We start from the raw sequence: 17,998 nt of genomic DNA on the forward strand, positions 1-17,998 counted from the left end.
TCCATCACCCCAAAAGCAAAAAAAAAAGTCAGGATTTCTGTATTATTTAGGAGCAAAAAGCAAACCAGTTGCTTTCTATCATAAATAATTAGGTTCTCACCAGAGTTTTCTACCTGAGTTTGGTGAGGGGCCTCATAAGGCAAACCAAGTAACAGACAGTAGCTAGAAAAAAAATGGCAGTGTCATTAGTCCTAGGGAGAACATAAAGCCAAAACTAGCTTTCAGATCACCAGTCTCTAGGCCCTTTTAGAAACCTTCTTCATGGCTCACTCTGAGGAAAACTAGCCTAGTGGGAACTAAAGGTATTCAGTGTACTCTACCCATTTATAATCTCCAACAATCCAAGAGGCAATGTAGTTTAGTAGGCAGAGAACTGGCCCTGGAGTCAGGAAGACTTGGGGCCTCTGACTCATACTTAAATGTGTGACCATGGATAGTCACTACATCTCTGCCCCCAAATAACTCTCTTAGATTCTGACTGATTAAAAAAAAAGTTGTTCATTTATAGTGGCATAGGGAGTCTCCATGATAAAATCTTAGGTCCAGACTAACTACCTACCTATACACATACATACATACACACATACATACACACATACATACATACATACATACATACATACAACACATAGTCCTGGCTAGGAACTTTAATTTTGTTTTTGTTTGGTTTGGTTTTAATGTAAATAGCATTTTATTTTTTTCCAATTACATGTATAGATAGTTTTCAACATTCATTTTCATAAGATTTTGAGTTCCAAATTTTTCTCCCTCTCTCTTTTTTTCCCTCCCCAAGATGGCAAACAATATGATATAGGTTATATGTATACAGTCATGTAAACATATTTCCATAGTAAACATATTTCCATAGTAGTCATGCTGTGAAAGAAGAAACAGAAAAAAAGAAAACACACACACACACACACACACACAACAAAGGAAGTGAAAGGTATCCTTTGATCTGCAATTCAGACTCCATCAGTTCTTTCTCTGGATGTGCATTTTTCATCATGAGTCTTTCAGAATTGTCCTGGATCACTGTATTGCTAAGTAGAGTTAAGTCTATCACAGCTGATCATCTCGCAATGCGGCCATTATTGTGTACAATATTTTCCTAGTTCTACTCACTTCACTCAGCATCAGTTCACGTAAGGAACTATATATTTTGAACTAACTTTGTACATTTGCAAGCATGGTGCCTATATAAGTCTAAGAAACCCTTTAGATGAGACAATTAGATACTGAACCTAGCAAGAACAAATGTATTCTGACATTTTACTTATTTAATTAAGTCATTAAATGAATCCAAGGACATACTGATGGGTACTCATAATTAGCTTCTTCACTCTATTTAAAAGCCAGAGGTCAGGGCAGCTAGGTGGTGCAGTGGATAGAACACAAGCCCTGAAGTCAGGAGGACCTGAGTTCAAACCCAGCCTCAAACCAAACACTTGATACTTAGTAGCTGTGTGACCCCCTGGGCAAGTCCCTTAACTTCAACTGTCTAAAAGAAAAAAAAGCCAGAGGTTCATCCTAGTCCTGGCTCACCATCTTAGAAGAGCCTAAAGAAATCAGTGCTATCCTTCTATCACCACTATTAGAAAAACAACCCAACACAAATGTTCTAACAATGAGACATCTTTCTATATTTGTAGGCACTTAAAACTTGTGTACCAGGACTTCTGGGTCACATGAGCAGCAAGACAGAGGACTAGATATTTTCTCTGATCCCTACAACCTCTTAAACCTTCCCAAAACAGAAATTATGCACCAAAGATAAAGCAACTTCAGCTGTCTCCACGGATCTAAAACAGGGCTTCTTAAACTTTTTCCCATTTGAGATCCTTTCAGCACTTCTTAAAATGTGGGTCATGACACCATATGGGGTTTAAGGAGTGTTGGTCACTCTAGAACACTCAAAATCCAAAAGAAGGTATTTTTAAAAAATGACCTGACCTTCACCAACCCTGGGTTCACTCCATACTTCTCCCCAACATCCCACACTACAGGAAGCAAAGCTGTACTAGTAGACTCAAGGACCAAAGGGTCTGCAACACAACACAACACAACCCCACACCACAGTCCCCCTCTGGAGATATGGAGACAGACAACAGAAGTATATTCTGCGATAGCCCAGGCTAACACAGTCCTTCAGGAGGACAAGTGAGCTTGGACAGGGCCACAAGAGCCAGCAATGCTCTGGCAGGCAACCCCTTGGCATCAGCAGAAAACCCCACTGCACCAGCACTGCAAAGACCTGAAATGCCTGTGCCCAGATGGATAATACCAACATGGCAGCTCTCTGAAAAGCCAGAGAATTGAATAAAAGCAAGAGTGGGGCAGGACACCAGGGTCCAGTTCTGTCCAAAAGACACTTGGGGCAGAGACCTAGGCTGATGAACCATGAATTGCTTGGCATGGGAGGAGGCTGAGATGCTTTCAGATCCAGCCCCCAAAGAAACCACCATCAGAGGGGACAGAGTCAGAAAGTGTGCAATAGGGGAAAATCAAGGAGAAAAAAAAAAGACTAACACCAAAGATCTCACAAAGAAGAGAACTCTAAGAACTTGAACATAAACAGATAAATCAACAGGGAAAGCTTTAACAAAAGAAGTAAATATGGCCTCCAGATCTAGTAAATGAGTTCAGGCATCTATGAATACATACTACAAAACAAAGGAAGATGATCCAACACTGATGAGATAGAGGATCTTGTGAAATGTGAGAAGAATACTGAAACAGAACACATTTGTTCTTGAGTGTTGCAAAAGAGAAATGAGAATTATGAGAGCAGAATTTATGACCTGCACAGCAAAAATAATGATCAGAATAGAAAAACTGGAATCTGAAATGACAAGCCTCACCAAAAGCAAACAAAAAAAAAGAGAGTACAATAAACAGGAAATAAAGATACAAAATCAGAAGTGAAGAATAATCCAGAAGAGAAGCAAAAAACAGTAACATTAAAAGATATGTTCGTTACATATACAAGCAAAACATAACTGTCTTAAATACAGGATGCACAGAGACAACCTAAGGATCTTAAACCATAATGCAGGAAATCATAAAAGATAACTACCCAGAACTTATGAACATAGAAAATAAAATACCAGTTAAAAGAATTCAGAGATCATCTCCAGAAAAAAACCACGGCTGCAAATTCCTTGATACACAATAGTTAAATTTAACAATTCAGAAACAAGTTCTGCAAGAGATGAGAAAACCTTCAAATACAAAGGAAAGGAAATTTGCATAATGCAAGACTATTTTGCAACCACCATAAAACATAGGAGGGAATGGAATAATGTGTTCTGACAAGCAATGGAACTCAGGAGGAAGCCCAGGGCACCAAATCTGAAAATCTGAACTTAACCATAAGTGAAAAAAAGATGGATATTCAATAATAAAGAGGCATCTGAAATATTTTTAGAAAGAAGAAGAAATTATGTGCTTCTCAAATAACCCAAACAACTGAATTGCAGGAGGAATGAATAAATGTACCTTCTAGAACAGCAAAAGCAAAAAAGTAATAGTAGAGAGACCAGTAAGAGACTTCTTTCTAAATGTACAGAAAGTGACAGGGTAAAGGCAGAAGCCTAGTGGAGATAATAATGAAGATGTGGGCCTGGGGCATTATGAATAGAACCTGGTGACACACTGTCTACCAGTGAATAATTGCTTTTTGTGGGATTACATTTCAAGACAGGAGGTTATGTGATGGGAATAGGAAAGCTCAAAAGGATAGAAAGGTGATCCCACATGGTCGAATTAAGAAGAAAGTGACCCCTCTGGTTTCAGAAAGAAAAAAAGACTTTAGGGGAATAGGTAAGGAGAAAGGGGGAAAGGAAGGAGGTCTTTTTGTTGAGTGAAAGAGATTATACTGATGAATGCTCCTATAGTTGAAGAGATGGTCTGTGAAGGGAGATTAGAATCTTATGGTGGGTATGGTCTGAGGGATTTGGTGCTTGAAAAGTCCCCTCAGCCTACCTCAGGAGAGAAGGATTTGGAAATCCTGGGACAACTGGTACCTAGGGGAGTGGAAAAGCATGAACCCAAAGAGAAGATTTCAAGGCAAATGGGGAAAACAGATAACAAGAAGGGGATATAGTAGTGGGCTGCATAATCAGGAACATGGATAGTGATAGGGCAGTGCCCCCTCTGATACCTGCAATAATTGACATTGTTCTGGGAATGAGGCACAATGGAAAAGGGGAATCCTAGGGGCAAGCAGATTAAAAAACAGTAAATACCCTTACTTCAAAAATTATTCTCAAAATCTGAGAAAGAAAGCACCCTACTAGAATACTTTTCTAAGGAAAAAAAAATACACTCCTAATAGTTAAACCAGGGAAAGATGAAACACAAAAAGAAAACAACAGGTCAGGGGCAGCTAGGTGGTGCAGTGGATAGAGCACTGGCCCTGGAGTCAGGAGGACCTGACTTCAAATCCTGCCTCAGACACATAACACTTACTAGCTGTGTGACTCAGGTCAAGTCACTTAACCCCAATTGCTTCACCAAGGGAAAAAAAAAAACAGGTCAATATCATCAATGAACACCAACTCAAAAATTTTAAACAAAATCCTGTCAAACAGACTATAACAATTTATCCATGAAATCCGTCATTATGACCAAGTGGGATTTATAGCAAGGATACAAGGATGGTTCAACATAAGGAAAACAATCAACCCACAGTCACTCCTTCATGAAAATGAGAGGTCCAAAGGTCCAAACACATTGTATATTTTTTTATACTTTTTGACCACTTGTACTGTTTTTTTTCCCCTTTCTAAAAAAAAAATACTCCTTGTTATATGAGATGGTTCTCTGGAAGGGGGAAGAGAAGGTGGGTAAAAATTTATTTTAAGAAATAATTGATTGGGGCAGCTAGGTGGCGCAGTAGATAGAGCACCAGCTCTGGAGTCAGGAAGACCTGAGTTCAAATCCAGTCTCAGATACTTGATCACTTGATACTTACTAGCTATGTGACTCTGAGCAAGTCACTTAACCCCAACTGCCTTGGGTGAAAAAATAATTGATGTACCAAATAAATATGTGTTATATCAAAGGTCTTCATCCTCCACAGGAAGGAAATCTACAATCCTTCGTCCTCCTTCCTTCCTTGTTTCTCGGGTTATCTGTTTTGAACTTCAAAGAATTCTCTCTGTCTCCCTCTTTCTCTCTCTTTGTCAAATCTCTCTCCCCTCCCTTGAACTCACTGTCTCTAACACTTAATTGATAATAAATCATGTAAGACCTTATAACAACATTCATATCATTATTTTTAATTGCTATTTAATTTAAAGTCTGGTCTAGACTGAATAATCCTTGATGGTAAGGGTCATGTTGCCCTTTAATTTACTTGTATCTCCCTGTCTGCCTACCCAAGTGCTTACAAACAGAAAGCACTTATGTGCCTTTCCTAAGAAAAAAATCTCCTACTTTCTTTTCCTTGGGTTTTATTCAGGCATCTATGAAAGATGCATTAACTCTTATAGGCCACTTGGTAAAAATACTGCAAGTAGCATTTCTTAGTATTACTTCACCCAAGAGATCTGATTGAGTTAATGCAGCTGCCAAAAGGTGTCTACCTTACAAATTACAAAATAGTTTAGGCACTGGGAGAAGCTCTTCATTTAGTCATAATCTCTTTAGAATAAGCAAGCCTTCAAACAGCAAACCTTAACCAATGACTCTCTGGATGACAGGGCAATATTGAAGCTGAAAGCATAACTAAACTAGGGCAAACCAGTGTAACTCTATCCACTAGACCACACTTCTGATGCCTAAAAGACAACATATTCCAGCCCAGGAATATGTACAATGTACAAAAAAACTTACTGGCTGTTTCTGAATACTTTTTTCAAGAGCTGTTCAAGTGGCCAAGGACTCATAAACACTTTTAATAACAGCATGGACCAAATACTTTGTTATTTAATGTTCCATGTGAACATGTCTTCATTAACAAAGCCCAGATGAAAGGTATCATGACAATTAAGAAAACAAGAGTAGGATGAATGTACATCTGAGTCTGAGAAACTATAGTAACAGCTTAATGTAATCTCATAATGTAAAGATACTACAAAATATTCAGTTATAGCTTGCTGTAATCATGCCGAAACACCTTACTGAGGTGCCTTTATTGAGGTGTCAGAAAGAGTATTTGGACTAGGGCTTTTAACCTGAAGTCTGGACTATTCTGCTTATCTTGTTGAGTTAGCTTTGTTTTCTTTTGAGAGTGGTTCTAATTCCCACAGGCTAGAAGTACAGCAGCCACTTATATTAAAACAACTGATGTTTTAATGTAGTAAGACAGAGGCACATTTTACTTTTCAAGATCTCTAAGATCAGAACACATACTCTTGGGCCCAGATGTAGTAAGTAATGTAGGAAGGTAGAGGACCATTTACTCTTCAAGGTCTTTGAGGGTTCAGTACATATGTTCATGGTCCCAGTACATATACTCTGGTTACCCTTTCATAACCTATTTTAGCAATATGGCATAACAAATGACCAAAAAGGAAAAGAGGTACTTAACATCTTATTTTTTACTACCTAAGTGGACTGGTGTGAGAAAAGTAGTCTATAAGTGGGACTGTACTGCATAAATGTGATTTTATTATTATTACTGAGTTAAGAATAGTGTAAACCAGGCCCAGTGATATTCATTTCACATATAGCAAGAAGCTAATAATGTAATTTTTAACCAGATTATAGAACTAATAAAATACCTGCACTAGGAAATGGGCCCCATTTTGAAGGAATGCATCGTTTTTTATGGGTAATTTCATAGCGACTTGAGTTTTCCATTCTGAAAAGATGAGACTATTTCTCTGAGACACATTTAAGATGCCATCTTTTGCTCGCAAAGGGTCCACAACTCCAGCAGGAATATAAAATGTGGAAAAAAACATCTTCACATCGCCTTTAGTTCCTCCTTGTCTTGCAAAATTCAAGGATAGGAATCTTTCACCTGGGCTGCTTTCAATCTTCTGATCTTCCAAATGATAAAACTTTATTAAACCATAAACATCATCACTGTCCTGGATGTAGAACAAAAGCTGCCACGAAAAAAGGAATTTAGATAATGCACAGAAATTAACAAATTATTCACATGCTGCCATTACTCAAATTTTTACCACAAATTTGTACATATAGATCTAAGGATGTACATTTCTTAGTTATGCAAAAAAGATTCAAGAATGAACTTTATATTTTGTATTAAACCACAGAAATAGAGAGGCAGTATGATGCAGAAGATAAAGAGTCCACTTTGGCATTAAGAATGCATGAGTTTCAAGTCCTGTCTCTGACAAATACAGGCCTTATGAAACTGGGCTAATCACTTAGATTCCTAGGTGCTACAGGCAACTTTTTTAAGATTAGTAATTACAGGGACAGCTAGGCAGAGCAGTAGATAGAGCACCAGCCCTGGATTCAGGAGGACGTGAGTTCAAATCCAGCCTCAGACACAGAACACTTACTAGCTGTGTGGCCCTGGGCAAGTCACTTAACCCCATTGCCTTGTCAAAAAGAAAAAAAAAAAGATAAGTCCCAGGGAGGTGTATGAAGCAGAGAGGGTAAACAATCTGTTTAGCATCATACAACTTGTAAGTGCCAGAGGCAGGATTTGAATCCAGGTTTTCCTGACTCAAATGAAAACAAGGGAGAGAGGGAGAAAAAAAGAGAAATGGAGAAAGGTAGGGAAAGAAGAAATGAACAAAAGAAGGAAGGAACAAAGTAAGGAAGGAAGGAAGAAAACACATTTGCTCAATTTGTCTTTTCTTGGCATGAAACCTGAAACTTAAATTTTACCTTCCCATGCAAAAATTTCCTTGCATCACAGACAAAAAATATCAGAATAAAAGCCAAGAGCCTTACCTCTGCTGGCTCACTCACTTCTGCACCTCCTTGTACTGTATGAGGTAGAATCTGAAGTAGATAAGCTTCTGCCTCTTCAGGGAAATCATCATTAACAATAGTTAGAGGAATGGAGGCAATCATCTGCCCTTGAGCAAAATGCAGAACACCTGAACTTGGCATGATGTCTGCTGTCACTGGAGCAGGATCACTGCTATTCCGTGTCATGACCCAACTCACTGAAATGTCCCCATGGGTTCCACCATTCCTCACCACTGTGATTTCTTCAAACCTATAATTTTTAAAAAGAAAAATACATGCAGATGTACATATGTAAGGTAATAGATTTATTATCATATTTATTATATTATATTTATGGTATAGTTTATGTTGATAAATATTGTAGTAAATATTATTCTTGTATCACAAATATTATTATGTGCTGTTTTCCCCCATAAGAATGTTAGCTCCTCAAGGGCAGGAATTGCCTTTCTTTTTTGCTTGTATTTAAATCATTTGGCATATAGTAAGAGTTTAATAAATGCTTGTTACCTAGTTATATATACTCAGTTGTGCTATAATATAACATATATAATACATTTCTTCTCTTGGATATACATGCCTTATGTGAATATGAACTTGAGAGAAAAAAAATTAATATCAACAAAAATTATTATCCCAGTTAACTCTCAGTAATAGAAATACACCTCAGACTTTCTAGTTAGCAATTTTCCTAAATCATACACCATAATTCCACCCTAATTTTTAAGTTGAAAATAAAAGTAACTTCTCAATTGTGTAAGAAGGAAAGATTTTCTTTGTTTTATATATTTTTCAGTTTATGAGACAAACCACTAAATGAATTTTAATACCAACCTACTAAGATGATAATCTAGTTAACAACAGGCATTTATCACAGCAACAGGGCAAAACTGACCCCTACCTTGACACTCGGTCTTCATCGATGATAACTGTCTGTTCAAACAAGACACTATTGAAAGATAGCACTCCATAAGGTTTATCATTTGCCTTAATGGTGACTTGAACTGTGGAAGGGCTTAATAACACGGCGTCTCCCTGTAAAGTGTCCTTAAGTAGGACAATAAGAAAGGATTCGGCAATCTCTGGTATGGCATCATCAATGATTTGAAATTTCAAATAGGATTCATGAACAAAAGGTGGGAAAAAAATAGTCATGTTTGGCTGAAGATCAATAAAGTCTACATTTTGCTCTGCGTGGGCTGTTGAATTTCCAGTCACAACAGCATAACTGATTGAAACTTGATACTCATCAGATCCAATCAAATTTCCACTCTCATTCTTACCACGAACCACTGGAATTGTTAGTATGTCTGCTTCCTCAGGAACCAAATAACTACTCTGGGTGAAGCGTATTGGACTGTCATTTTTCCGAATAACAACCTCAACTGAGTTTCTTGTAGTGTTGATCTCAGCCCCTCCCTCCATGCTTTTCAGCTGAACCAAAAACAGTTCATCATTTTCTGGTATCTGTCAAAGCAAAAATAAACACTAATGAAAAGAATAGCTGTGACAACACTAGCAAATCAAACTGCATATAAAGTCATTATTTTTTCCCAATCTGATTATGAATAAACCAAATATATCTACCTAGAAATAGCAAATGGGAGCAATCAAAATCCCCTGACTGGAAGAAAATTAATAAAACAATAGTAAATGTGGATCATGTAAAGGATATATGTTACAACTTAACTTACTAGCCCACTAGCGACTCTAAAGAATGTGTATTAAAGCGCTATTTTCCTATGTCATTTTACATCAATTTCAGCAGGTTTCTGGTAACAAAAGCTGCAATCAGTTTCTATGACCATCTTGGAAACAAGGAGTACACCCTACCAGGTTCATTTTAGCATTCCAGTGATGTGCTTTGGCACTCAATAGTCACAAAAATCTCTGTCTCCTTCTGGTTTCTAATCCAGTCACAGCCTGGCTCAGACAAGACGGCCATGATGTGCTTCAGGAAATAGTGGAAAACCACCAGAATCTGTGAGACATTTCTTCAGCATTTTGACATTTTCATATAATTCCACAGAGTCATTTCCCTTTGGCTACCATTTGTTGACTGAATAAGTTATGTCAGAGCTGTGTTAGTTATACAGTAAAGTTGTTTGGGGTTTTTTCCCCCTTTTTTTAAGGCAATTGGGGTTAAGTGACTTGCCCAGGGTCACACAGCTAGTAAGCATCAAGTGTTTGGTCTGAGGCCGGATTTGAACTCAGGTCCTCCTGACTTCAGGGCTGGTGCTCTATCTACTGTGCCACCTAGCTGCCCCCCCCCCATTTTTTTTTTTACTACTTCATATTGATTTTTTTTCTTTTATAAGTTGATGATCTGACTTCATAAATAGCTAATTCTAAAATGACTCCTATGTTGGTAACTAGTCATTTTCTGTCCTTTCAAATATATTCAATTTCATTTTTATGGGATTATCTAGTATTTGCCAGGTCCAGTGTCCTCCACATCTTTCCTTTATTTCCACTGAGTTTTTTTTTAAATGTTTTGTTTTCACATTACAAACATTCACAGATCATTCCCACTTGAGGTTTCATGTGGCAAAGTAAGAGTTAAACAAAACTAATAATAATACAGTGATTTCATCTAAAAGTTCATGCAAAATTTCACATCTATGGCACCCCCTCACCTCTCTATTTTTTTTGTTAAAAGAAAGCTATTTTTTCTCTCATCCCCCCCCCGCCACAACCTAAATGGATAGCATGATTCATTATTGATTCTCTGGAATCGTAAATGGCAATTGCATTGATCATAGTTCTCCACCTCTCTTCTGAAAAAAAATTTATTCCATATAAGCATGTCAATTCTGAGTAATCTAACTAGCCTAACAAGTTTTGACCTCTTTCGTTTCCTTAGTCACATTTTCTAGCAACTATTTTTGCCCATTCTCCTTTGTGCCCACTTCTGCATTGAAGTCATCAAGGATCAAAGTTCAGATTGACTAGGTTTAAAGGGTGTTGTCAAGTTCTTCCCAGAAATAGTCCAGTACTTCACCCTTTGCACATAAGCTATAGTTATCTTCTTTATGGTCTTTTCATTTGTGCTCATCTTACAGAAGTGCTAAACTGTGAGATAACAAAGTATCTCACGAATGTTATTTCTCCTTGCTTTGGGAAATGAAACCAATAAAACCAACCCTCTCTGAGAAAAACTTTGTGGCTATCCTTTAATTTAGACCCAACTCCTTTAGGATTTCTGGTTTCACCTCTAATGAGAATATCAAAATCAATGTGCTTTGGTTCATGCAATAAGGTATCAGCCTTGACTGAACAAAGATTTCACATTCTGAATACTCAAATGAATCTGTAGTCACACAAATATGAATGCTTCCTCCAACATGGCAGATCACAACACATTCGTGCCTGTATATCCTGTGCTATTCTTATCCACATCCTCCTGTAAATTTTTTTTTATTTTCCCAAAGCAAATACATTTGCTGAGATGGCATCCTAAGACTAGTAAAAAAAAAAAAATGTTCTTCATTAACCCAGAACATACTCTCACAACAATATACAGTATCAGGGGAAGAATGGTTACACTCCAAGGAAGGTACATACTTAAGGAACATATGTGGCTAAGGCAACTCACACCCTGGTGGATGCTGCAGCGTCCCTATCCTTTCCATTCTCATGGTGTCTTTGAGCTGCCCCCACTGGGAGCAGCACCTCTAATGAGCAGATTACTTAGGCCCAGTCTTCTCTGTAATAAAACTTCTTTAAGTGTTTTATTTTTCCAATTAGCAAAAATCTATTTTCTCTTCTGCCTACCCCACTAAAGAAAAAAAGGGAGAAAAATCCTCCAAAAATTCATCACAGGAAGATTACGTAAAAGGAATTCATCACATTCAATACACGGGAGGCCTTCCTCACTTTCCCATGACATGACAAGAATACAAAAAGAATACACAGGTTGTACCTTGGGTGTCCTTCACTCTTGCCAAGTAATCAGCCCATCTTTTCTCCCAAATGTAACCCCTATCCCTAAGCTTATTGGTAGGGACTCTTTCCTTATGGATGGAGATGAATGCCCTGGCCTACACGAGAGGCAGAGTGGAGTTAGTGAAAGCATGAAAGCTCCAGTCTTCTCCAGTCCTCTTCAGGATTCCTCAAGTTTCAAGTCCTATTCGTTGCTTCAGGAACTTCTGGCTTCCAACTTCAAGGGTCAAGATGCAAGAGGGAAACCCCACTTCAAGTTGCTAAAAGAAAAGACTACAGGAAGACATGAGAAGAGGCAGCAGACTCTATCGTGTCCCCATTCCCAACTTGCTACACTAGAGACCTGAAGGGCTCCCCCTCGGGTGTGACCTGGGACTCTCTCTTGGTTGACCTGAGTTACCTTCTTCCAGTGGGAGAGTTTTTTCATTCTATATTGTCTGGTATATATTCTCCTATGTATACCTTCTCTGATTTCTGTTTTGTTACCATTTTGAATAAATATATTCCTTTGCTATTTGCTATATCAGTTCATTGTAGAACTGGTATTTGGTGGGAAAAGGATCAAGTCTTGGATTCAGTTATCCTCCCCTGCAATGATGGCACAGCAATCAGAAGTTAGCTTTAACCTGATCATATCCCCTAGAACAACAATAATTAAGGAAGGAGATAGCTATAATCCTAGCCAGCAGGGTAGCCCTTTTCTCTGAGGAGAGCAGAATGGCCTCCAGCCCCAACCTCTTGCTTACCTTTCTGTTGTCAGGCATTAAAATACCTCTTCTAGAAGGGTAAGTGGAAAAAGAGATGTCTCTCTTCAAGCAACACAACACCCCCTTGGTACATATTGGGATACAAGCCTTGCCACACAAAGTACCTTGCCACACATGGGGTCCCCCTAGATGAGCATGTACTCAACGAGTACTTTCTAAGCATTTACTATGTACCAGGTACTGTGCTAAGCACTGGAGACACAAAAAAAGGAAAAAAAAAATCCCTGTCCTCAAGAAGCAAATAATCTAATGGAGGAGACAAAACATACATACAAGGGACATAGAGAGTAAATGTAGGTAACCTGACAGGTTACCATCTCAGAAGACTATGAAAGGTCTCCTACAGAAGATTTGATTTGCCTGTAGTCTTGACAGAAGCCAGGAAAACCAAGAAGCAAAGGTAAGGGGACAGAGCATTCTAGGCACGAGGTCTTTATTCTGATTCTTCTTCTTAGTTACTGATCTATTTTGCATTGCTGCTTGTTCTCACCTATCCTGTGACTGGACAAAGCCACAGTGATGTCTACAGTGATACTCATTTTTAATTCCTCAGTACTGCAGTGTTCCATGACTTGTGTAAAGATGTGCTGGTAATTGCTTAACAACTGGCTCTCCATCTCAAAAAAAAAGTATATGCAACACACTTTTAAGTTCAATTTGCATTTTTAACATTTTTCCATTACTTTAGTAAGTCTAGACAATCAACAAAACAATAAAGCAAGCTCTGATTTGTAGTATTTATCGATTTCCAAGGTGTAAATGCTCACACTAAAAATTTAGCTATTGACTCTCTAAAGGTGTCTAAGCATTTAGCTGGTCCTATGTAAATCCTGAAGGCATTATTCACTGTGATACAGTTGGGTTTCAATTACTTTCAAACATGTTAATATCAGAAATTAAAAGATTCTGTTTTTTCCAATCGCATGAAAAGCTAAATTTATAAGCTCACCAAATAAGTTCCAAAATTTTATTTGACATTTTAGAATACAATTTACATATAGTATCACAAATAAATAAATTACTTAGCACAATAAATTACTGTCAAGTTCTCTCAAGATAGTACAAGCTATCTCCAGAACACTCCTGCTCATGAGTCACCACTCGTAGAATTTCTAGGAGAAATTGAGGATCATTAAAGAAGCTCTGCAATTTCCCAAAGGCAATTCAAACCATTTTAGTTCTAGGCCTAGCTCAGTTTCAATTTGAAAAAATATTCAGGAGGAGAAAATGGTCAACAGTGTCAAGTGCAGTAGAGAAGTCAACAAGGATGAGGCCTGAGAAAAGACCACCAGACATGGCAGTTAAACGACCCTGGCTAACTTGGAGGGAGCAGCTTCAGACAGGACATAGGAAGACACATTACAACAGGTTGAGAAAGTGAGTGAAAGAAGAAACAATGAAGACAATGAGTACAGACAGCTTTTATTAAGAATTTGGCTATGAAAGGGAGAAAAGAAAAAGGACAATAGTTTGAGGGATTAACACAGTCTACTGAGGACTTTTTCAGGGTAAGGAGAGACTTGGGCATATTGGTAGGCAAGAGGAAAGGAACCCGCAATTACCAGAAACTGAAGATTAGAGGAATGTAGATAACTATCAGGGAAATCTAATAGTAAAGACAGAGGGGAAGAGGATCAAGGCCACATGTAGAAAGGTTGGCCTTAATGAGAAAGAACAACCACAAAACACTAATCTCAGAAGTATCAAATGCAGATAAACTAAGAAGCAACAAAAAGACACATGGTAATGCGATAGCTATCAAAATAAAAAAGTATACTTACTATTGTATTTTCTGATTTAGTTATGTTAAGGACTATTAAGGGATCCCCTGAACTTGTCTTTTTGAGTTGCCATATTTTCCAGAAAGATTGAACCTAGAACATGCAGGAGGCCCTGAACGTGTCAAGGAAGCAGCCCCCCACAGCTGACATAGTTTGTTGTTTGCATCCCAAACCAGACGTCCTGTGTGTCCTTGGGAGTCAAGACAGGCACCAGTCTGCACTAGGCTAAGAAAGTGCTTGTGCAGCTGGGACCTATGTAGATAAGCAAACCATCCTATCTTCATAGTCTAGCAGTTCCTAAGGGAAAAGAATGTGGTTTTTGCTATTGGCCTGCTCCTCCCCTTGGGGAGGAGTTTTGTCCTTTTCGCACCTTTACTGAACCTTTCCCCACCTTTACTGAACCTTTCTCCCTCCCTTGCCATGCCCCCTTGGGTGAAGATTTCTGGTATCTTCTCTTTCCTTTGTCCTGTTGTTATAAAAATGTAAACTTCTGTATGGATTGTGAACTCTTTGCGTTCCACATGTTTGTTCATTTCTTTTGTGATAAACCTAGTTTTCACATAAGTTTCCTGAAGTTGTGATTGCCTGTTGACAGGTATTCCCTAAATTGTAGTTCTATATGAATCCTGAAGGCATTATTCAGTGTGATACAGTAGGTCTTCAATTACTTTCAAACATGTTAATATTAGAAATTAAAAGATTCTGTTTTTCCCAATTACACAAAAAGCTAAATTTATTATATATTATATTTTATATATATATGTAAGTTCCAAAATTTTAGAATACAATTTACATATAGTATCACAAATAAATTAACTTAAAATAAATCAGTATTCATTTTCAACAGCAACACAAAAAAACAATTAATTACAATTCTTCAAAAGATCCATGATTTTATCAATATGGATACTGCTCCTTCTGCCCTTAGATAATTAGACAATTAGATAAAATTGATAAGTTGTCATGGCCCAAAAAATTCATTACCTAAAAACCAACCTTCTAGCAAGGAAACTCTCTCTCCAGATAGCACAACCTATCTATCCCTTCAACTGAAGATTTAAAGGCCACTTCTATCTACTGCATAATGAAACAATGGACTAAGACTTTTGAGGAGGCTTTTTGAATAAATTTTAAAATTTTTAATAAATAATTTTTATGTAATATATATCCTGTGGTATGTCTGATTTCTTTTTATTTCTTTCATTTTTTTTTGTAAAGCAAACGGAGTTAAGTGACTTGCCCAGGGTCACACAACCAGTTAAGTGTCAACTGTCTGAGACCGGATTTGAACTCAGGTAGTCCTGACTCCAAGGCTCGGGCTTTATTCACTGTGCCATCTAGCTTCCCCTATTTCTTTCATTTTTTAAAAAATTGAAGTGATTATTTTTTTTCTTTCATACTCACCTGCTAATCAGTCATTGCTAGATCATTTTCTTAAGTCATGGGAATATATATGAAATTTTCTATAGTACCCAAGCCATTTTTTTTCTTCTTTGGCTAGTATAAATTATACTTACATGCTAATGTTACTCTGTTCCCTTCACTAAAGAAATCACAGGTCCTAACATACATGAGTGTATGTAAATATATCTATGTGTATACATGTATATGCTTGTATATACACATATATAACTTATGACAACAGATTTGGAAAAGTCGCATATCCATGTGCAATCTGAGAACATTACTAAATTACTACCATTACTAAAAATAATCAATGTAATTTTAAAAGTGTTTATTATATGCACATTAGAGACTACAAGTATTAAGACCACTATCTTATATTTGTACAGCTTTTTACCTTTTTAATTTGGCATAGCAACAAACTCTAAAAATGAAATTAAATAATATCTGTAAATTTCTTATCACAGTGCCTGACATTAAATGTTTGTTTCTTTCATTTCTCCCCAATAAGTTAAATAAATCAAGTATTTATGTAGTGGGATAGTTAGACAGCACAGTAGATAGAGCACCAGGCCTGTAGTCAGGAGGACCTAAGTTCGAATTTGGTCTCAGACACTTACAGCTGTGTGACCCTGGGCAAATCACTTAACCCTGTTTGCCTCAGTTTTGCCATTTTTAAAATGATAAGGAGAAGGAAATGGCAAATCGCTCCAGTATCTTTGCCAAGAAAACCCTAAAACAGATCACAAAAAGTCAGACATGGCTAAAAGAGCTGAAAAACAACAATGTACATAATACATGCAAAAAGTGGGAAAACAGTTTGCCCTCTTACCCTCACATCATTACTGGCCATAGTTCACAGTTTTATTTAGGATTTTGAAAGTTTTTGCTTCACGGTCAACTGTGCAAGCATGACATAATTTAACACATGCTAAAAAAGGTACTTTATTTTAATTTCTGATGCACAGATATAATATTCTGTACATCAAAGTACTTAATTTTTTCTCACCTCATCATCCAGTACTGTCAAGTTATAAACCATTACTGCTCTACCAGGAGGGAAGGTGATATTTCCCTTAACTGGACTTAAATCTTCTTCAGGTGGATTTGGACCACCCTCTACCTGCAAAAAAATTATAAGATATTACTAAATAAATGCAAATTGATTTACGGCACCTAAAAAATGCATAGCATTAGTAGCGCTACAGTGGTAGTAATTTATAGGATTCCAGAGACTACTGAAAGATTCTCTTACACTTAGTAACAGCCTCTCAAGATGCTATGAAGTTTATCCTTCAAGATGCTAATACTAAGGTTACCATAAGTATATAAGTACGCTCAAAGGTTCGAGGTTATCAGTATCTTTTTTTAACTATTTAATCAAAGCTAAAAGGTACTTCCATAAACATCAATTGCATTAGAGGAAAATTACTATCTTTTCCAGAAATAAAATGTTCTTTTAAGGAAACAATAATGACTTCATATTTAAATCTTCTCAAGTAGCATATAATCATATGGTAGATAACTTCATAAAGTGCCAAAATTAGTTAAATATTTATGTATGAATTTTAAAGGTTATAAAAATACCATGTATTTGCTCACTTTTACTTATGCATTAAATAGAAAATTAAATAATCTAACATGGTAATTCTACCCATGTGTATGCCTGAGGAAGAAACTCAGCTTCATATCCATTATGAAAATTATTATGTCTAGACCATTTAAAATATTCCAACTGACATTTCTTATGTTGAATTTCAGTGATTTATTACCCAAATTTATTTATTACCTCAAATTCAGAGTAAGACTACTAATGAACATCTGTTATAAAAACATTACATTGCAGTATTTATAACAAGGTTATAAAAACATTCCCTATATTAAATCTGTTTCATGTTTATGATCAAAACTATGATTTTTTCAATGTAAGCTATCTACTAAAACTAAGAGGTAGAAATTTAAAGCTATTTTTAAACAAACTTACCTCAAAACTCACAGTTACGCTCCCATAGGTTCCTTTTTCTCTAATTAGAATGAAAGGTACAGATTCATTCCTGCCCCTGGGCTCGTTCACTGTGATTAAGGAAGGCTAATGGAGAAAAGTGGAGACAGGTAATCAGGTGCTGAACAAACATCATAGTAGAAAGGGGTTTAAAAAACCACTACCATAGAAATATTAAATTCTCACAGGCAAGTTAATAGAGC

The 17,998-nt window shown here is 37.0% G+C and overlaps 1 protein-coding gene across 1 annotated transcript in view; it reads right to left on the reverse strand.

The window, feature by feature from the left end:
- Positions 1 to 17,998, reverse strand: part of ADGRV1 (adhesion G protein-coupled receptor V1) — a 645,475-nt gene that overhangs the window by 616,632 nt on the left and 10,845 nt on the right. Inside the window, exons 4-8 of the mRNA XM_027864178.1 lie at positions 17,778 to 17,882; positions 16,803 to 16,916; positions 8,801 to 9,366; positions 7,879 to 8,149; positions 6,729 to 7,058 (exon numbers count right to left, since the gene is read on the reverse strand). Of these exons, the coding sequence (XP_027719979.1) occupies positions 6,729 to 7,058; positions 7,879 to 8,149; positions 8,801 to 9,366; positions 16,803 to 16,916; positions 17,778 to 17,882 (1,386 nt within the window). The remainder of the gene's footprint in view (positions 1 to 6,728; positions 7,059 to 7,878; positions 8,150 to 8,800; positions 9,367 to 16,802; positions 16,917 to 17,777; positions 17,883 to 17,998) is intronic.

Source organism: Vombatus ursinus, unplaced genomic scaffold (assembly GCF_900497805.2).
Source record: "Vombatus ursinus unplaced genomic scaffold, bare-nosed wombat genome assembly UNPS02014774.1, whole genome shotgun sequence".
Taxonomy (NCBI): Eukaryota; Metazoa; Chordata; class Mammalia; order Diprotodontia; family Vombatidae; genus Vombatus; species Vombatus ursinus.